Raw genomic sequence first — 20,769 nt, forward strand, 5'->3', positions numbered from 1 at the left:
CAGGTAAGGAGCGACTTTTGCTTGAAATATTATGATATATGTGGCATCTGCTGTGATATTAAAGGTTTAATAGTAACTAGGTATTTTTTAAGTCATTCATTATTGACACACCTGCCTGACTTATTATTGTAAATTTAAAAATGGTCTTCGGATAATAATTTATGAAAACTAACTCTTCTTTGTATTTACTATTCAGAATTTTTTATCTATAATTTCTGAAAAGAAATGCAAACAAAGAAGAGTTAGTTTTATCATTTCATAAATGCACCCAATCTTTGTAATGCCTTTTAAACATTGTTTTTTAAGGATGGAGAAGCAATGCTGTGCACACTCAAATGTATATACTTGAGGGTGGATTCAGATGGAACATGAAAAGAGCTCAAGATGCTTTACATATGAGTTGTAGATCACACACTAAACTCTATGATGTTCGTCTGATGTCCAACATCAACACCCTTAGCAACAGAGTGCTGGGTCATGCAGTTTTGCCAGAGATGCAAGCTGAAGTTCTGGAGGAGGAAAGTCCTGATGTCACCATCAGTGAGGTCACTGACATCCTCATCAACAGCCCTCTGAAGGTGCCACAGTATGATGACCAGTTGGAGATGTCACCCCCTAATACTCCTTTTCTCCAGGAAGGGTCATCTTCCACTTCATCTCAGGTAATGTGATCATTTCATTATAATGAGTTGATTTATTTTTAAAGACAAAGGTTCATTTGTATGTATTATGACTAATTTGGGATTTTCATATTAACAGAACCAATTAAACTCATTTGTTGGATGCTTATACATGAATGTTTCCCCTTCCAATGTATTTGTCTAATTAACCAGATTATGATAATTGGATACGCTATCATCAGGCACTGAATATGGCTATTGATGGACAGTTTGATGATCTGAAACTTTTATGTTAGAAAGGCCTTGGCATCAGGGACTAAAACATAAATGGAGATCATGAATATGGAGGATAAGCTTCTTTCCTATCCAAGCATATGTTACCTCTGCTGTCTCTCCTGCACAATTCTCAGGAAACCAGTTTTGATGCAAGCCCTGTCTCTCACACTCATACTGTTGGTCCAGTCAGAGGTGCGCTTACTGATGACAACTCCTTTAGTGGACCAAGCAGTGCTTCATCCCAGGTAATATGTGACCCCTGTGGGTTTGGAGCGTGCACCACTTCGTAGCTGACTTATGTTGTATGCAAAATGTGGGGATGAGGTTTGTCTTGTTATGAAATCACATTTCCATCTTAGCCTCTGTTTTGGCTCTATCCACAGGTACAGTATTCTGCCTCTTTTATGTGCTGGGTTAGTGTTGGTTGGTTTGCTTACATTTCTCAATATATACCCCTGCATACTTCATTCATACACAGCATGAATAAATCAGAAACAGATTTCAGCGCCTGATGTTATGCTTTAATTTGGTTTATTAAGACTAAACAAGTTAATTCTTTATTTTTTTCCTGTGGTATGTGGGCATTTTTCCTTGGTACAAATGTGGATTATCCAGTCTGAGACCAGCGGGGAACTTACAGAAGATGACACCTCCAGCAGTCCAAGGAAAATGTTTCAGGTAACGTAAATAAATGCTTAATTTGATATGATTTAGTGTGTATGTATGTCTGTATATCAATTGTTTTTATTCTTTTAAGGATACTACCCGGTGTGATTCCAGAGGTTTTCCTGGATGGGAGGCTATTGACAATTTGGCGGAGTATCTTTTAAGCCTCAATCGTACGATAACTGCGCTGTCAACCACAGAGTTGGCAGAAATCATGCAACTGTATTCTGCTTTACATGCCATGGACAAGCGGCCCTCCAAATACACCCTAAAAAGTAAGGAGAACATTGCCAGGACCATGGAGAGCTTCCCGGAAACGCAGTGGCTCTGCACCGGGTCAACAGGCAGCTGAAAGGTGACATGTTATTTGACACAATGCAAAATTTGCTTGCATATTAACTAAAGAAAGCCAAGTCATGTTTTGCAAATCCTATTTGTAATTTAAAGTTTTAAGACTAGAAGATTAAGCTGATCAAACTGAGGAGAGTAATTCAATTACATTTCATTACTGCTTCATTCAAATAACTGTTAATGAATTTGCAATTTTTCTGCAACTTTAATAACCTGTTTTCCACACAGGCTGTTCATGACCCATGGCCAGGCTGCCCAGAGACCTGACACCACTAGAATCACTGAGTGCATTTGCCTCAAGCTACTAAAAGAATACCAACAAGCGAGGAACCGACCAAAAGACTGCAAGGGAAAAGTTCTGCCCATTCCACAGTCAATTGTGCAAACCTACTGCCATGTTAAACAGCTGCTTGAAGACTGCCAGCCCATACAAGATAAGACCAACTTGTTGTTAGTCACCATCAACAACACCACAGTATGTGCCTGGTAAGATGACTTTTATTTCTAAGAAATATTGCCGTTTAGAGATGTGCTTGTCCTAAAAAGTCAACAATTTGTATTGTACTATTTTTCAGGCTACATGGGCGACAGAAAAGAACAGACCGAGACACTCTCCTGCGAGGAGTACAGCTTCCACAGAAGGTGTCTGTGGCTGAAAATTCCCTGCCAGATCCAAGACAGCTCCCCTCTATTCCTGTTGAACATGGACATAAATGCATGGAGTTTCAGGAACCTGAAAATCGTGAAGGCGAGGCAGTGATACGTCCACGCGTTGGTGGTAAAACTGGCTCTTCAAAGCATTGTCCTCCTTATTCTAAGACTGCTTTGTCATTATCATGCCAGCAAGGTCACTCTTCACCAGGCCCAGCTCCTACCTGCTTCTTGTATGCACAGAGTCAGCAGCCACAATCACCTGCTTGGCCTTATTATGAGCAGAATCAGATGCCAAAACCCCAATCTGCTTCAAGTTTCTGCTACTGTCCATCAGGCCCAGTGTGGACCTCATCTGGACAAGGACAGTTCCCACCGCTGGCTATTCCTCTATCTTCATTGCATCAGTGCTGTTCACCACCACTTCATGCATCAGCTCTGGCACCTGCTGCTAATGTAGCAGCATCTTCATCATCAAATCAGCTTTCAGCAAACATAAATCGTCACAGGAGATGGAGACAGAATAGGGCAGAACTAGAAGACCAGGAACGTCTGGCAAGGGGGGAACCTCCCAAAAAGCGGCAATGGAAACAGGACTACCACTATCAATGTTCAGTTTGTGGTCAGGCCAAAAACAAAAGGACTGGTCATACACAGATTAGGGGAAAGTGGTACTGTCCAGCCTCTGGACAGACTATTTTGCAATGGAAGGAAACTTTCAGCAAGCAGTGAAAGCTAAGAAAGATTTTCTTTGTATAATGGTTAGTTTGTTACTCTGATGTTCTGATGCAAAATGTTTTTAGGCATTTGATTGACACTGTCTTTTGTTTAAACAATTTTATTTACGCTTGATGTGCTCAGTCTAGTGCTGAAAATGTGTGAAATCTAGAATAATTTCACAGTTGGGCCTGTATGTTTTAGTCAGCCTTTGGACAGTGCTTAACACATGTCCAGTTATAGTGACAGATCAGTGTACGTGGTTGGGTAAGAACAGGTTTAATAAATGTCGCTGATCATAATTTGATTGTGTGTTGTGTGACCTAAATGATGTTGGACCTCAATAGTAGTAGTGACAGAAAACAACCAAAATAGAGATAATTCCAATGGTTTACCAGATAGAACAAAATCTTGAGGGTAAAAAATGTTGAACAGATAGTTTTAACAATAGTAGTTAGAAATGAAAAGTCTGATTATATTATATTATCATTTTTCCTTTCCCCCCTTCTAGCAGTCCCTTGCCCCCATAAGTGGTTAAGGCGTTGGACTTGAAATCCAATGGGGTCTCCCCGCGTAGGTTCGAACCCTGCTCACAGCGAAGCTTTATTTATTAATTTATTATTATCTGTGAATATTCTGCCTTTTGGATGAACACATCTGTGTTTAATTTCACTGCATTTTTGATCATTTAATAATGAAACGAACTCACCATAAAAGGGAACACGGAAGCGGAACTTGTTCTGAGTTCCCGCAGTAAACCAAAGCTATCGTGAGAATAAACCTGGATCCACAGCTATGAATGAACCAAAACACAACTTGATCTCATATCTTTATTCTTTAAGAAACCGAAAACTATCCCACAGGGAACCGAGTTGGAACTCAAGATGATCTGGATGGATGGATCATCAACAGGTCAATTATTACTGCGGTCAGAGAAAGTTCCAACAGAGCCTTCAGTAAAACTTAATTTTTATAATAAAGTTCCATCTGAAATGTATCAAATTATTAAAATAAAAACCAATTAGACAAAATACTGTTTATGAATTATTTTATTGGTGGTGATCCTACACACCCCTGTCCACAGCTCCTCCAGGAGGATTTACAGTCCCACAGAGTTCTGGGTCTGAAGGGGTCTCCTCCCAGTGGGATGTTCCTATAACCTCCAGAAGTCTGATCCACTTCACCTGCCTTCTAGTTTTCTACTGGTAAATAATTTATATCTTCAACATATTTAACCCATCAATAAAGACATTTAGTAAACCAGTGCAATGTAAAGAAAAAGAAAAAAGGTGAGAAAATCAAATTAAAATAAAATAAAAGGGTAAAGTAAAATAAATAAAATCCAGTTTTACTTCTGTTCAGAAATTTTAAGCAAACTCCTAAAAATAATTCATATTTAAAATTTTAAATAATGTTTGTAACTTATTTAAAAACCATAAATTAATACAATGAAATGAAACAATAAAATTACGACTATGATAATAATAATTCGGTGCATTCCCTACCTAAAAATAAATAAATTTATATATATATATAATTTTTTTGTTTGAAATAAAATATACAACAGAATAATAATAATAATAATAATAATAATAATAATAATAACAATAATAGCAGCTGCTGATCGCGTCTTTATTTCCCGCTGATCGATCGGCTCTGATCGATCACTGAAGCCGCCTGCGCAGCTCCGCTCCCCGCCCTCCTCTTCATCATATCCCGTTGTCTCACTGGAGGATGACTCGGTTGGAGGCTAGCAGCTAACCGGGCGGGTGTCTCATGCCCCTTGTTGTTTCGTGGTGGTCCCGTGGAGCCGTTCCCGTCTCGACCCGGTCCGGACTGCAGGTGTGCGCTGCCCGGAGCGGCCCGGAGCTCGGCGCGGAGATGCAGCAGCTGTTATGTAAGAGCGGAGCCGCTAACGTTAGCCCGCCGCCATGAATGACGCGCAGCAAGAAATGTCTCCGGACTTTGTCCTGATGCGGCTCGTCTCTGCCGCGGAGTACGACCGGCTGGACGAGCCCGACGACCTGATCCGGTCCGCAGGCGGCGGGTTCGGACCGGTGAAAGCCGCGCTGGGACACCGCGGTGGCGGGTTTGATGTGGACCCCAGCGGCCCCTCTGCAGGCCTCGGATCCGCATCCCCGCACTATAGTTCGCCCCTCCCCGGGAAGGGTGAGCTGGACGGCGGCCTGGGGTTGTCGCAGGTCCCGCCGAGGTCCGAGGCGAAGCTGTCCCCGCCGCCTGAGGATTTTGCCGCAGCAGCACAGCGGTTCGTGGACAGTTCGGGTGGACACGGATCCAGGGCACAGCTGATGGTGTTGCAGAACCTGCTGCGGTCCGGATTGGAGCAGCCGCCAGCAGGGTTCCTGCAAGAGGAAACAGAGAGACAGAAGCTAGACTCGGGACCAGGGACAGGTTCTGCTAGCACAACATCTGGTCCCAGAACTGGAGGAGGGAAAGAGCAGAACTCTGGCTGTGTACCATCCCCGGAGGAAAACCTACAGTGGCACCCAGTCGTTAGACTGTCCAAAGGATCTGATGGGCCACAGAACCCTCAGCAGGTCCCATCTTTGGCCTCTGAATCCATTCCAGTCCTGTGCCACAGACACCAACTGGCAAAGTGGCCACCGGGTCTGTTGGACCAGGCTCTGCGCCTGGGTCTGTTAGAGTCTAGGAAAGATGAAGATCCAGTTCTGGTTCTGGCCCAGAAACTGGGTCAGCTGGGTGAGTGCAGAGAGGGAGTGGGAGGCAGTGGCGAAGATGTGGTACTCCCCCTTCCTCGCTGCTCCTGCCACAGCATCTTGGCCACGGGGCCAGGTGTGCCCGGTGAGGACCCGGGTGACACCAGCGATGCCCTGCTGGTTCTGGAAGGTCTGGGCTCTGAGCAGGTTGGGGAACTGTCTCAGGGGGGATGCAGAGATGGAGAGTACACTAAGAAAGAAGAGGAGGTGGGGGGAGTTGGTGCAGGGGGGACACCTGGGGGAGCGGCAACTGTCTTCTGTGCTGGGACACTGAGCGGTCTGATGCGGCAGGTCCACAGACTGGCTGAGGAGGCAGGGGTCTGCACCGAGCAGAATTGCCGCTCCACCGTGTCCCCCCCAATTAGCAGCAGCACCACTTGCCCGTACCCTGCTGTCCCCCCACAGGGCCCTCCAGATGCAGCAGTCATCAGCAGCACCCACATCCCTCCTGACCCAGGCCCTCGCCCACAGCATCAGCATCAGTCCCGATCTCAGCCGCAGAGCCGTGCCGCCACCCCAAAGCTCGGTGTGGCCTCAGGGGGACCAGGGCGACCTGCCTCACCCCTGGTGGTTCTGGAGGGGGAGGGGGAGAAGACATCACGGGGAAAGTCAAGGAAGGCAGGATCCCTTAAAGTCCGACTCAGCAAGCTGTTTAGAACCAAGAGCTCCAGTGGGGGGTCGGGTGGTCTGCTGGACAAAAGACCGTCGCTGGCGTCGTCCACCTCATCAGGGGGGAGTCTGCTGGATGTGTGGGGGTCAACCTGCAGCAGTACGGACCAGGACAGCAGCAGGTAAGATCTCTTGGATACAGGTCTAAAAGCTTGCTTCAAACCGCTGCAATCAGAATGCTTATCGCCATGACGATGGCAACTTTCAGAAATATATGGATGTTGATTGACGGTGTTGGAAATCTTTGATGTTCTGATGTTTCCTAACATCCTGACTTTAAAAGTCCTGCTGTTCCTCTGTAACTTCTTAAACACATCAGAATTTAAGAAAACACCCAGGAGCTCAGTCTCAGACTCTATAGACCTCCGTCAGCAGTTTACAGGTCAAATGTCAAGACATGACAGTTAGAAAAGCACTAACCCAGTCTGGCTGCTAAGGAGAAGGCCGGTCAGTCAGTCATCTTCTATACCATCTCTTCCATAGTGGGTCGCAGGGAAGCTGGTGCCTATCTCCAGCAGTCTATGGGTGGGAGGCGGGGTTCACCCTGAACAGGTCGCCAGTCCATCGCTGGCGACCTGTCAAGGAGAAAGCCTGTTCCTAAAAACAAGATGGCAGCAGGACTTTGCAAAAACTGAGTTTAAATGAAGGAGAAGACCTATGAGACAATGTCCTCTGAACAGATGAGACAAGATGTTGGACCATGGTGCACAGAACCATGACGCAGCAGATCAGCACAAACACCTGATATCAGCTCTCAGTCACGGAGGTGCAGGGGGATGGTTTGGGCCTTTTTTCATTCTGCAGTCATTAAATGGACCCTGAACTCTTCTGTGTACCAAGGAACCGTCGTCTGATGTGAGTCCATCTGTTGGACAGCTAAAGTTCGGTCCAAACAGAACCCTGATCCCAAACAGCAGCATCAGATCTGCGACAGAATACTGAAGAAGACTACAATCAAGGTGCTGCAATGGTCCAGTCAAAGTCCAGATTTCCACCTTATTAAAATGGTGTGCTGGACCGGTTAGAAATTCTCATGCCGGTAAAAATACTTTGGGTTCATAAAGAGTTTTAAATGTAAAACAAGATCTGATTGGCTTTAAAACAACCTACTGCTTGTGTTTATGATGCTAGGAGTTGAATCGTAAATGTGACAGAAATTTCGTACCCTTCTTTCAGTCACCTGAGTGGCAGTGTGCAGCAACAGACAGGGAAGGATTGCTTAATCACTATATTGGAAAACCGAAGTTGCCCTGGCTTTCTGTTTGGCATTACAGGAACGTCATGACAGAACATTTCTGTGGTTCTGAAACCATAGCATTAAAAAACCTCAGTATATCCTATTATGAGACTGATTATGTCAGACAGAACCACTTCTGCTGGAGGAGGTTCTACAGGCTGCTGTATCAGGGTCAGATGAAATCCTGTTAGGTGTTTACTAACCAGAAGTTCTAAGCAGAACCGGACCATGTGAGGAAGACCTGCTGTATTCATGTTTGTTCTGTTTACATTATCAGAGTATTTATACTTCTGACCTCCTGTCTTCATCAGAAGCTGCTGCTCTCAGATCAGCTGTGATCCAACCGAACTTTATATGGCTCCCGCGCAACTTTTCCCTGCAGCTGTTGCTATGGTGATCAGCACCCTCGCTGCTCAGCAGAGAGAGGGAGAGATGGGGCGTTACCATGGCGACAGCATCCGTCTCTCAGACCTCAGATAAAACTTGTTTCCATGGCAGCAGTTTGGGGCTCCCAACAACGAGGGGTGGGGAGGGCTTGGGTTAGGAACATGCTCAGGTGTGGGCCAGGTGTGACTGTGATGTCACACCCGCAACCATGGCATTTTTAAAGATGGCGCCCCGATAGTGGCAGCTAGTCACTGTTGCTCCTTTTCTTTTCATCCCTCTCTATAACCTGCAGAATAATGGGTTCTGCCTGTTTTAACCAGTTAATGGTGGACCTCCTGATTGGATGGGTGTCAGGTTGTCCACCCTCTCCTGGGTTGCTGCTTACCTGTCTCAGTGTGTTGACGGGGGGGATCAGAAATGCAGGAGCCCAATCAGGAACCATCCTGTCTCCATTTCTCTTCACCTCAGGCTTTAAACATCTGTAGTCTGGAGTGTTTGAGTGAACAATGGACTGGAGTCTTAGTGGTCTGCTCTGGCTGGAATCATCTGCTTCTCAATATCGCCTAGACCAAGGAGGTGGTAGTGGTCCTTAGGAGGAAAAAAATCTGCATTTAAGGCCATGAACATAATGGGAGAAGTGGATCTGGTTGATGGCTACAGGTACTTGGTTCTGATCCCTAACACAGACTGGACCGGAGGACCAACACTGATGCTCTGTACAAGAAAAGGACGAGCAGACTCATCTTCGGGTCCACCAGTCTGTTTTGGCAGGTGCCATCTACTCTGCTGTGGTCTGTTGGGGGACCAGTAGATAAAATCAAGGAACAGAACCTGGAGACGTTTGAGTCTGTGAGGGACAGGAGGACAGAGAACATCATGTCCATCATGACCTCCTGTAAAGACAGTTGAGCTCTTCCCCAAGAGACTCACTCAGCTCTGCTGTCATGAAGACCACCACAGAGAATCCTTCATCTTGTTCACCATCTCACAGCTCTCTTCTGTTTAACCGCAGATCTTCATCCACTGTACTTTAGATCTGAAGGTCCAGTTTATAGATCCTGTTTATAAACATCCTGCTATTTATAATCCAACCATCTACTGTCCTGCATCGTGTACAAACGGCTTCAAACTTGTGACTAAGTCATTTCTTTGACCAGTGGTTCTGCTTGTCTCCACCAGGCTGCAGGTATCCAGACCTCACAGTGCCTTCTCCCCGGTGCCGTTCACTCCTGCTTTCACCGGTGAGTTCCCGTCTCTGCAGCAAGACCACTCTGTCATCCTGTTCCAACTCGATGCATAACAATCATGGAGGCATGCTTTTATGATTCTGTTGGACCAGATCTTTGTAGATGAGTGTTTGGGTGAAGATCAGCTAGATGTGAATGAGCTGCTGCAGCTGACAGGAAACTGTAACACAGTCAGCTGAAACAGGAGGCCAGGTGAGGCATGACGGGTTCATGTGCTCTGCAGCGTTCATGCACACACGCTCCAACATACTGGACCTAATCCAGATTTTAGGTTCTGCTTTGACAGGAATGTCTTAATTCTGACTAAGATGTCTTTAATGCCGCAGCATGCAGGACAACACAGTTACTGTTAGCCTGTTACAGGGAGAAGATGATCACCTGGTCAGGTGGTGGAGGATTTTATTATGTGGTGTGGCAACTCCTAAATGTCACCAAACCCAGGGATGTGTGTACATGTTCCAGGGAGAGGTCCAGTCCACCACCTCTGGGTAGTGTCCTTGACAAGAAGCTGACATTCAGTGAGAATTCAGATAAGGTCAGCAAAGATTGAATTTCCTCCACAAATTAACCCAGTTTGGTGTGTAACAAGTTGATGACCCGTATATGATCCATTTTCTTTCATCACCTGGTTCCCAATCCTGTCAAGAGACAAAAACAGGACGAAACTAATAGTAAAAGAAGCCAGCAAAATTATTGGGAGTAAATTCTGCTATATTAGCAGAAACTTGTGTGACAGAGAGTCACACAAACAGCCAAAGGCATTCATCCACTCCTCTTCATCACCCACTTCATGGCAAAACTGAGCTCCTAGTGTCTGGAAGAAGATCCAGATCCTAAATCAGGGACCAACAGATGGAAAAACTATTTCATTACTTGGGTTGTGATTTTAGTCACGATTATCGTTTTTTTATTGATGTTTGTTCCAATGTTTTCCCTGGAGTGTCTTCTGTTTTTGCCAACGCTGTAGAGTGATTGTGTTTTATGTTTTTCTCCTATGTGACCTCTGTCCTTTAAGTCACTGACGGTGTGTTCAGGATTTTAATGTATCAGTATACACACACACAGTTAACACAATGTCAGTGACAGCAACCGACTGAGGTCACAGGATAACAGAAAAATAAAGCTGTGTGTCCCGAGAAGGGAGCCCTGAGGAACCCCATAAGGGATCTTTCTTTTCCTTAATTGCCAAATCACAATGGAGCCCAACTCTGCCAGATGTTATTCCTTCAACATAGTTTAGCACAGCTGGTTGGGATATATGCTGGATTTCCCCCTCAGCTGGGTCTGAGAGCAGAACCAGTGAGCTGCTAGGAATTAGCTGAAGGAAGTCATATTTAGGTCCAGAAAAGCGAAACTAGAACCTTCATGAAGAGCTATGGTCATACATGATGGAGCTGTCAGGTGAAGAAGCAGGACACATCAATGATTACCTCATCAGGAAATCACTTTGTGGAGAACGTCTGATTCCATCAGTAGAGAGAAGGTTCCTGGTGTTGTTCCTCAGGGACGGCAAAGTGGAGCAGGAGATGGATAGATGGTTTTCAGCTCCTCTGATCAGGATGTTGATCCAGTCTGTCATGTAAAGAAGGAGCTGGGCTGAAAGGTGAAGCTTTGGATTTACTGCTTCACCTGGTATGTTACATCCCTCACCTATGGTCCTGAGATATGGACCCTGGCTAAAAGAATCAGATCCTGGTTGCAAGCAGCTGAAATGAGCTTCCTCTGTTGGCCGACCAGGCTCTACCTTGGGAGGAGCTCTACCATCTGACGGGAGGTTGGAGCTGAGATGGTCCATCTCATTAGGATTCCTCCTGGACACCTCCAGCACCACCAACACACCATACTGTCTGTATCGGTGGAAGGGATCAGTATCAGTATGATGCCAGTATTAGATCAGTTCGGCTGCTTTTTCTTGTTCAAGGTATTCTGTAGGAGGTGCAGATCATCTCAATGACATGTCCAGCAGAAAGGGCCGATCTCAGTTTATTGAGAAGTTTGGAAAAACTGCTCCATGACGATGATCCATCCTGGAACGCTGATCTGTCAGCGGCTGAATGATAAAGTTCTGAGCTGACTGGGAGTATTGATTGATTGACTGGGAGGTTTATGAGTCCAGAAGTTTCTCCAGGATGTGAACTGAAGAACATCAGTTAGAACAGGTCCATCAGCTGCTTCACTGTTGGTTGTGACACCTCATCATCATCTTCATCATGAGGCTCTTCCTCTCTGCTCACTAACCCCTCCCTCCTTCCTCTAACCTTCTGTCCAGGTGAGACGGTCTCTCTGGTCGATGTGGATATCTCTCACAGGGGGGGGAGCTGTCACCACCCCCCCACCCCTCCCCCCCCACCCAGACGGAGCCTCAGCCTGCTTGGTACTTTTACTTCCTCTTCCTCTTCTGTCACTTTCTGTTCTGTCTCCTGCTCTGTGTGCTTGCGTTGTCATGCCTTCGCTCTCAGGTAGGATTCTTGTCTAACTGTTTTATTCAGGCCCGGTCCAGTTCTGATTAATGATTCTGGATTCTTTCTGATGTGTGGCTGAGGTTCTTTGGTTACATTCAGCATCAAAAACAAGTCTGAGCTGTAAGAATCGGGTTCTTTATTCTCTGGGTTTAAGAAGGAACCAGCAGATTCATTTCATTAGTTACTGACCCGAACTTGAGCGATGATGAGAAAGAAGCTGGAAAGTTGTGGAATCGATGTTCTCAGAGGAACCTGGGACCTTTGACTTTTGATTCTTTTAGATTCTTGACACAATTTCAGTTTGTCCCATTTTATAAAATATTTATTTATTGCTGCATTTCAGGCTGCAACCTGTTCTAAATAAGGTGCATTTATAGTGAAGCTCAGTCTGACTTTGCTCAAACTGGACCAATCAGGAGGTTCAGCTGGTGAATCCAGATGTTTCAGAACCAGTGGACCTCCTCTCAGTTGTATTGTTGTCTCTGCAGATGATTTCGGGGGTCCTCCTCAGCATCACGGACCCTTCATGGAACGGAACGTGGGAGCATCGATGCAGTCTCTGCCCCCACGACCCATGGCCCTGCACCCCACACTGAGCACCATCCAACACAGCCTGAGCCTCAACGGTAAGACACCAGCTCGCTGTGGTTCTGGTTCCAGCAGCTCAGAAACCAGCAGAGCTTTGAGGTTTTAATGAGTCCAAAGCAAAACCGTTGATGCGGACCAGTTTAAAACATCTGCATCACAGGAGGGGAAAAACCCAAAAGGTCCGATGAGCCACGAGGAGCTTCAGCTGTTTTTACTTTACAAGGTCTGGGTAAATATAGAAAACTAATTTTTACAGACTTTAGTACCTCTCACATTGTCTGAAAGCTGGATCAATCTGTCCGTTTGCAGAAACATCAGAATATTTGTGTTTTTACTTTAAGAAACTCGGAATTCTGTTTGGAAAAGAAATTTCATGAAGGAATCTTGAACCAGGTCTGATCCTAACTGATCTCTGGTTTATTCTCCTGCCCAGACACGTTCCTGCAAGGTTTACCCTGCCCAGTACCACTTCGGCCAGATGGTCAGAACCCCCCACCCCGACTCGCCCCTCGCTGCCCCCTGAGCCGACCCGACGCCGGCAGCTTCGCCACCAGCCTCAGGGAGCTGGAGAAGGTGGGTGTGTCTCTGCACTCTGATTGGATGACAGTGGTGGTGAAGGGCCGGGGCTTCACCGTTTGAGTGTGTGTTTGCAGTGTGGCTGGTACTGGGGCCCGATGAACTGGGAAGATGCTGAGATGAAGTTAAAAGGGAAACCGGACGGATCGTTTCTGGTTCGGGACAGTTCGGATCCTCGATACATCCTGAGCCTGAGCTTCCGGTCGCAGGGAGTCACACACCACACACGCATGGAGCACTATAGAGGTACCACACACACACACACACACACACACACACACACACACACACACACACACAGCTGTTCATGTGTGACCCGATGCGGCCCTGACATCTCTGTCTCCGTCCTGCAGGAACCTTCAGTCTGTGGTGCCATCCGAAGTTCGAGGACCGCTGTCACTCCGTGGTCGAGTTTATTGAGAGAGCCATCATGCACTCCAAGAATGGAAAGTTCCTCTACTTCCTGCGCTCCAGAGTCCCAGGTAGGAACTGACCAATCAGCTTGTGCTGTACGGTCTCACCTGCAGAACCTATGCATCCCGTTTTTTTCATTCAAAAAGTAGAACAAAAGTCAATGAAAAGTTTCAAAAGATGATCCGTTTTACAGACGGAGAATGAGATTTCTCCTCCAACAATCATGATTTGTAAAGAATCTGCAACCATAAACATTTTAAGGGTTCTGACCCAAATATTCCTGTCAGTTTTCTCCCAGGTTCTGTTCCATCATCTTGTGTTTGACTCTGTGTGTTTTCAGGTCTGCCTCCGACTCCGGTCCAGCTCCTGTATCCGGTCTCCAGGTTCAGCAGCGTCAAGTCTCTGCAGCATCTGTGTCGGTTCTGCATCAGACAGCTGGTCCGGATAGACCACATTCAGGAGCTGCCGCTGCCCACGTAAGTACCTGCTCCTGCTGACACACCTGGGAGAAGCCCCGCCCCCCGACTGATTAACCTGTTGCTTGATGAGACAGCCAGAATGATGGGAGACCACAGGGACAGTCAGTGAGACGACTCGGCAGGTTTCAGACCGTTTCTGCTGAAAGATTCCAGGAAACAGGAAGTGGGGGAGGAAGTAGCTGATTAGAGCAGAAAGAAGAAGTGAAAGTATCCAAACATGAGCTGTTAGCATCAGCGTTCAGCTTGGTGCTCCTGCAGTTAGAGGAAGCTGCAGATTCAGCTGCTGATTGATTTGTTGGATGAAGCATGTCTGATTGACAGCAGAACATCTAAAACTGCGTTTCCTCCTCTGTCCTCCAGGCCTCTGATCGCTTACCTGAGGAAGTTCTACTACTACGACCCTGAGGAGGAGATTAGTCCCATGCTGCAGGACGGGAAGGAGGCCAAGGAGCGAGGCTCGGAGCCTAGCAGCCAGCCGGGAGTCGAGTCCCAAACGTAGCACTGGAGCCGGGGCACATCGTGAGTCCATCCACAGGTAGAACTTGCTTGGATCACAAGGTGTCTGTTTTTGGGACATTTCTGCTGCAGGAACCTTTTTCACAAAACCAGGGTCGTTTTCTGGAGCGCCACTGCGTCTCCCAGGGTTTAAAACCAGAACTCTACCCCAGAAAACAGCCCTAATGCTATTACCCTGAACCTTTAGGGTGGAGCTTTGTGTAGCGAGCCTTAAACTGTAACAGATTTAGAAACATTGACCTCTGCTTTAGGTGGAAACAGAGAGAAGCTCCTGGGCTACTATTGTTTAGTAGCCCAGGAGCTTAGTTAAATAACTGGCTGCTTGACCCCAGCAGGCTGCTTGACCCCAGCAGGCTGCTTGACCCCAGCAGGCTGCTTGACCCCAGCAGGCTGCTTGACCCCAGCAGGCTACATGACCCCAGCAGGCTGCTTGACCCCAGCAGGCTGCTTGACCCCAGCAGGCTACATGACCCCAGCAGGCTGCTTGACCCCAGCAGGCTGCTTGACCCCAGCAGGCTACATGACCCCAGCAGGCTGCTTGACCCCAGCAGGCTGCTTGACCCCAGCAGGCTGCTTGACCCCAGCAGGCTGCTTGACCCCAGCAGGCTGCTTGACCCCAGCAGGCTACATGACCCCAGCAGGCTGCTTGACCCCAGCAGGCTGCTTGACCCCAGCAGGCTACATGACCCCAGCAGGCTGCTTGACCCCAGCAGGCTACATGACCCCAGCAGGCTACATGACCCCAGCAGGCTGCTTGACCCCAGCAGGCTACATGACCCCAGCAGGCTACATGACCCCAGCAGGCTACATGACCCCAGCAGGCTACATGACCCCAGCAGGCTACATGACCCCAGCAGGCTGCTTGACCCCAGCAGGCTGCTTGACCCCAGCAGGCTACATGACCCCAGCAGGCTGCTTGACCCCAGCAGGCTACATGACCCCAGCAGGCTGCATGACCCCAGCAGGCTGCTTGACCCCAGCAGGCTGCTTGACCCCAGCAGGCTACATGACCCCAGCAGGCTGCTTGACCCCAGCAGGCTACATGACCCCAGCAGGCTGCTTGACCCCAGCAGGCTGCTTGACCCCAGCAGGCTGCTTGACCCCAGCAGGCTGCTTGACCCCAGCAGGCTACATGACCCCAGCAGGCTGCTTGACCCCAGCAGGCTGCTTGACCCCAGCAGGCTGCTTGACCCCAGCAGGCTGCTTGACCCCAGCAGGCTGCTTGACCCCAGCAGGCTACATGACCCCAGCAGGCTGCTTGACCCCAGCAGGCTACATGACCCCAGCAGGCTACATGACCCCAGCAGGCTGCTTGACCCCAGCAGGCTACATGACCCCAGCAGGCTACATGACCCCAGCAGGCTACATGACCCCAGCAGGCTACATGACCCCAGCAGGCTACATGACCCCAGCAGGCTACATGACCCCAGCAGGCTGCTTGACCCCAGCAGGCTGCTTGACCCCAGCAGGCTACATGACCCCAGCAGGCTGCTTGACCCCAGCAGGCTACATGACCCCAGCAGGCTACATGACCCCAGCAGGCTACATGACCCCAGCAGGCTACATGACCCCAGCAGGCTACTTGACCCCAGCAGGCTGCTTGACCCCAGCAGGCTGCTTGACCCCAGCAGGCTACATGACCCCAGCAGGCTGCTTGACCCCAGCAGGCTACATGACCCCAGCAGGCTACATGACCCCAGCAGGCTACATGACCCCAGCAGGCTGCTTGACCCCAGCAGGCTGCTTGACCCCAGCAGGCTACATGACCCCAGCAGGCTACATGACCCCAGCAGGCTGCTTGACCCCAGCAGGCTGCTTGACCCCAGCAGGCTGCTTGACCCCAGCAGGCTACATGACCCCAGCAGGCTGCTTGACCCCAGCAGGCTGCTTGACCCCAGCAGGCTGCTTGACCCCAGCAGGCTGCTTGACCCCAGCAGGCTACATGACCCCAGCAGGCTGCTTGACCCCAGCAGGCTGCTTGACCCCAGCAGGCTGCTTGACCCCAGCAGGCTACATGACCCCAGCAGGCTGCTTGACCCCAGCAGGCTACATGACCCCAGCAGGCTACATGACCCCAGCAGGCTGCTTGACCCCAGCAGGCTACATGACCCCAGCAGGCTACATGACCCCAGCAGGCTACATGACCCCAGCAGGCTACATGACCCCAGCAGGCTACTTGACCCCAGCAGGCTGCTTGACCCCAGCAGGCTGCTTGACCCCAGCAGGCTACATGACCCCAGCAGGCTGCTTGACCCCAGCAGGCTACATGACCCCAGCAGGCTACATGACCCCAGCAGGCTACATGACCCCAGCAGGCTACATGACCCCAGCAGGCTACATGACCCCAGCAGGCTGCTTGACCCCAGCAGGCTGCTTGACCCCAGCAGGCTACATGACCCCAGCAGGCTGCTTGACCCCAGCAGGCTACATGACCCCAGCAGGCTACATGACCCCAGCAGGCTACATGACCCCAGCAGGCTACATGACCCCAGCAGGCTGCTTGACCCCAGCAGGCTGCTTGACCCCAGCAGGCTGCTTGACCCCAGCAGGCTGCTTGACCCCAGCAGGCTACATGACCCCAGCAGGCTGCTTGACCCCAGCAGGCTGCTTGACCCCAGCAGGCTACATGACCCCAGCAGGCTACATGACCCCAGCAGGCTGCTTGACCCCAGCAGGCTGCTTGACCCCAGCAGGCTGCTTGACCCCAGCAGGCTACATGACCCCAGCAGGCTGCTTGACCCCAGCAGGCTGCTTGACCCCAGCAGGCTACAAGACCCCAGCAGGCTGCTTGACCCCAGCAGGCTGCTTGACCCCAGCAGGCTATTTTACATCCTGGATCTCTTTATTGGGAGCAAAACGATGCTGAATTTGACCGAAAGGTTTTTCAGTCCACATAATGATATCTAGCAGAAGATTTGAGGTGGGCAGGAGAGCAGGAAGTCTTGGTACTGGTCGGTTCTAGCTCCAAACCATGAGTTTTCTTGCTTTAAATGGGAACTGTTCCTTTAACTGTCGCTTTTCTTCCTGCAGGTCTTTTCTTTCTCTGTTTCTGGACTCGATCACTGAAGGACGTTCAAATATTCAAACTGGACTCTGACTGCAGCCAATGGGCTCCCTTCGCTCAGTCTCGTATCCAGGCGGGTTTCAGATGATCCTCCCTCATCTGATTGGCTCACAGGGAGCTGACAGGAGAGGGACAGGGGATAAGGAGACTCCGCCTCCTTTTTGATGTCATCACTGATCAGCTGGACTGAAGCGAACGTGACGTCACCGTCGGGAAAACGCTGAAAACTCGACGAGGAGAGAAACTGTTGGTCGTCTCCAGGATCCATAAACTTCCAAAAGCCCGAGTCGGAGAACGCTGTGGAGTTTAACGTTGTGTCAGGAACCTTGGATGTTTTCATCGGTTCTACAAGAATCATCTCTGTTTACTTTTCCTTTTGCTGGAGACCTTGTTGAAGTGTCAAGGGACGTCAGCAGGGGGCGCTGTTTTGTGGTACAACACGGTTATTTTGGGACCCATCTGAGGAGATGAAGTCCGGATCAGTGGAATCAGCTGCTCCGATAATCAATATTCAGCTTTTAAATCAAACTAATATTCACAACGCTTCATTTCAGATTTCAGTTTTTAAACTTCTCTGTTTTCAGCTGAACAAAAGAAAATAAAAAATCAGCTGCAGCTTTAAACTGTGATGATGAATTTCAGCCATCAGTACATTGGATGCAACGGTTCTAATGGATCCGGGTCCATAACATGGTTATATCGTTCATCAGTTAAGGGGGGAGGGGGAGGAGGCCGTTCTGGTTCTGGTTCTGGACCGGGTCCTTTTAGTTTTAAACGCTCCATTAATCCCACCCATGAGCAGCAGATAGTTCACTGATACCAGTTTGTAAAAGCTACCAGTACCGGTCCGTTTGGCTTCAGGAACTCTGACAGTCTGAGGTTAATGCTGGCTGGGACATTTGGGTTGTAAATGTAGAGGAAAATGACTGGTTCTGAAATTATATTCAGTCATCTGGTAAAAGTAAACGTTTAAAAGAAGACAGTTGGGTTTAGAATGATGTTCAGAACCATCTATGGGCCGGGTGTCAGTGGGAGGGAATATTATTTACACTGGAGTTTAATCACATGGAAATCCCTGCAACACAAAGGCTGCAGTTCTGACCTCTGACCTGTTCTGCCCTGATGTCTGCTCCTGGTTCTGGTAGGTCAGAACATCTGTCTGGTGTCTCCATCTTCATGCTGTTGCAATGAGTGGGTTGCCACGACAACCAGTTAATTACAGGAGCTAAGGTAGCTCACATGGGACAACAGTGATGATCTTCATCCATCATCATCATCCATCCTGATCCTGCCCAGCATTCCAGAACCATCCTACTGTTGGTAGATCCCTAAACTCAGAACTTCTGACCCGACCCAGTCCCTAAATGAACCATATGGATTGGTATTTATGGCCCGGTCCATCCCTAAGCTGAGCCTTCAGAACCCACAGTAAATGTCTTGGTGCTGGTCAGAACCGAGCTGCAGCCTTCAGGAACTCAACGGGCAGCTTTTAAAATCTGATGAATGTTTGATGTCTTGAAATGTAAGAAAATCAGATTTTTGTTCTGATCTGACGTTTAAATTATTCATTATTAATTATTTTATGATTCCGCCTTCAAGGAATGTCAGATTCTGAAGAACTGAGTTATACTTTGGCTGATAATAGGACTGGACCTGGTGACGGAACCCAAACAGAACCTTGTATTTTTGTGTGAATGTGGACTGATGAAGGTCTGCCGCTGTTGAAGGTCAAGAAGAAAGTTTGGTCTTTTGGTGTTTCTTCATCCTGCTGTTCGTCTTCACACTGGATCATTGTTGATATTAATGAACTTTTGAATGAATGAGCGCTGATCCCATTTTTTATTGTCGGGTCTGGTTCCGGTACGAATGTGAATGACAGTTTATTGAGAACTTTGTGATGATATTTGGAATATGATTACTGTAAAAATTGCTGCAACTTTTGGTTCCAGGAACAGAACGCTGGAATGTTCCAGGGAACCAGAAGTTCCTCCTGAAGGAGAATATTTCAGAGTGACGGCTGGGTTTTCTCATTTTTCATAAAGTTTCCAGAAATGTTGTTCTGATCCGCTCAGTTTTTTAGCACTTTGTTGCAGTTTAGCTGCTTTTGGTTTAGTGGACACATTTTTAAATTTGAAATGTCTAATTTTAAATTTTTGTCAAAATCTTCTGAAAATATCTTGAATGGGAATTATTAAGGTATGAAATCTATTCTAGATATGAAATTCTAGAGGAATTCTGGTGAAAATCCAAATTTCCTTTTATTTGAAACAATTTGAGAGAAATTCCCATTTTTAGATTTGATTGGATTTTATCTGGTTTCTGTAAAAATGTTGATAAAAAGTTTTCTGGAACTTCTTGTTGAACAGAACAAATCTGGTTCTGGTCATCATGCAGAGAACAACTTTGTGTTTGGACTTGGTTCCTCCATGTAGCACCCTTCGTTAACTTGGATCATGTTAGAAAAGCTTTCTCCAGGTTCCTCTGGAGAAACGTGGAGATTTGTCTCACCTGTGGATCTTGAAGCAGCAACAGATGAATGATGTACAGCTCTTCAGAACATTTCCATCTGGGTTTTTCATTTAGTTTCTGAGATGTTTGGGATTCTACAAGTTGGGAATAACGTCCAGATCCTGGAGGCGACCGCCGCGCCACGATGGCAACCTTACCAAAAAACTTAGAGCAGGGTTACTATGACGACTACTGAGCTACAACCATGCCAACATCTTGATGTTTCACTGGAACCAGCCTGTTTGGGAGGTCAAACACTGGGAACTCTGGGAGAGCTGGAGGCGGGACCTGGGCATCCTGCAGGGACGCTTCCATGATGTCAAACCGTTGTAAATGTGCACTCTGAAGGACTGCAGACGTGCTGACATGTTGTTGTTGGTGTGGAGGAGCAGTAATGTGTCGTTGTTGTGCAGTCACCTGTTAATAAAACATGGTGGGACTGAAGTCTGTCCGTCTTTAATTGGACCAAAACGTCTCATCCAGAATCCCAACGTTTGGTTTTATTTTCTTTGAGTTTTAAGTTTGTTTATTGGATCGTAAAATACAAAATTCAACACAGACAGAGATGATTATTGACCTCAGAACTTTTAATGAGCTTACAAA

General features: G+C 47.9%; 2 protein-coding genes across 4 annotated transcripts; both read left to right on the plus strand.

Annotated features, from left to right (window-relative positions):
* The first annotated feature begins 488 nt into the window (after positions 1 to 488).
* LOC124864806 lies at positions 489 to 2,856 on the plus strand. The gene is made up of 6 exons (XM_047359721.1): positions 489 to 662; positions 1,031 to 1,141; positions 1,512 to 1,574; positions 1,654 to 1,917; positions 2,142 to 2,399; positions 2,489 to 2,856. Exons 1-4 carry the CDS (start codon positions 495 to 497, stop codon positions 1,912 to 1,914), a joined length of 603 nt encoding a protein of 200 aa, XP_047215677.1. The 5' UTR covers positions 489 to 494; the 3' UTR covers positions 1,915 to 1,917; positions 2,142 to 2,399; positions 2,489 to 2,856.
* Positions 2,857 to 4,870: 2,014 nt separating this feature from the next.
* LOC124864325 (suppressor of cytokine signaling 7-like) lies at positions 4,871 to 20,610 on the plus strand. 3 transcript variants are annotated; one of them, XM_047359081.1, is made up of 10 exons: positions 4,871 to 6,810; positions 9,492 to 9,553; positions 11,829 to 11,933; positions 12,510 to 12,647; positions 13,043 to 13,182; positions 13,263 to 13,431; positions 13,539 to 13,667; positions 13,940 to 14,075; positions 14,439 to 14,597; positions 17,625 to 20,610. In XM_047359081.1, the coding sequence occupies exons 1-9, from the start codon at positions 5,213 to 5,215 to the stop codon at positions 14,575 to 14,577; spliced, it is 2,616 nt and encodes an 871-aa protein (XP_047215037.1). In that variant the 5' UTR covers positions 4,871 to 5,212; the 3' UTR covers positions 14,578 to 14,597; positions 17,625 to 20,610. The 3 variants fall into 3 exon arrangements, with proteins under 3 accessions (XP_047215037.1, XP_047215036.1, XP_047215038.1); XM_047359080.1 differs by having other exon boundaries at positions 4,877 to 6,810; positions 14,439 to 14,613; XM_047359082.1 differs by lacking the exon at positions 11,829 to 11,933 and having other exon boundaries at positions 4,878 to 6,810; positions 14,439 to 14,613.
* Positions 20,611 to 20,769: the final 159 nt, after the last annotated feature.

This window comes from Girardinichthys multiradiatus, chromosome Y, assembly GCF_021462225.1.
Source record: "Girardinichthys multiradiatus isolate DD_20200921_A chromosome Y, DD_fGirMul_XY1, whole genome shotgun sequence".
NCBI lineage: Eukaryota > Metazoa > Chordata > Actinopteri > Cyprinodontiformes > Goodeidae > Girardinichthys > Girardinichthys multiradiatus.

What these genes read in the sequence shown, in the direction of transcription:
- LOC124864806 (XM_047359721.1), top strand. Translation starts at nt 495, where the DNA reads ATGCAAGCTGAAGTTCTGGAGGAGGAAAGTCCTGATGTCACCATCAGT. An exon ending in CAAGCAGTGCTTCATCCCAG is followed by an intron (nt 1,142 to 1,511) that starts GTAATATGTGAC and finishes TGGATTATCCAG; the next exon opens with TCTGAGACCAGCGGGGAACT. An exon ending in GTCCAAGGAAAATGTTTCAG is followed by an intron (nt 1,575 to 1,653) that starts GTAACGTAAATA and finishes TATTCTTTTAAG; the next exon opens with GATACTACCCGGTGTGATTC.
- LOC124864325 (XM_047359081.1), top strand. Translation starts at nt 5,213, where the DNA reads ATGAATGACGCGCAGCAAGAAATGTCTCCGGACTTTGTCCTGATGCGG. An exon ending in ACGGAGCCTCAGCCTGCTTG is followed by an intron (nt 11,934 to 12,509) that starts GTACTTTTACTT and finishes TTGTCTCTGCAG; the next exon opens with ATGATTTCGGGGGTCCTCCT. An exon ending in GCCTCAGGGAGCTGGAGAAG is followed by an intron (nt 13,183 to 13,262) that starts GTGGGTGTGTCT and finishes GTGTGTTTGCAG; the next exon opens with TGTGGCTGGTACTGGGGCCC.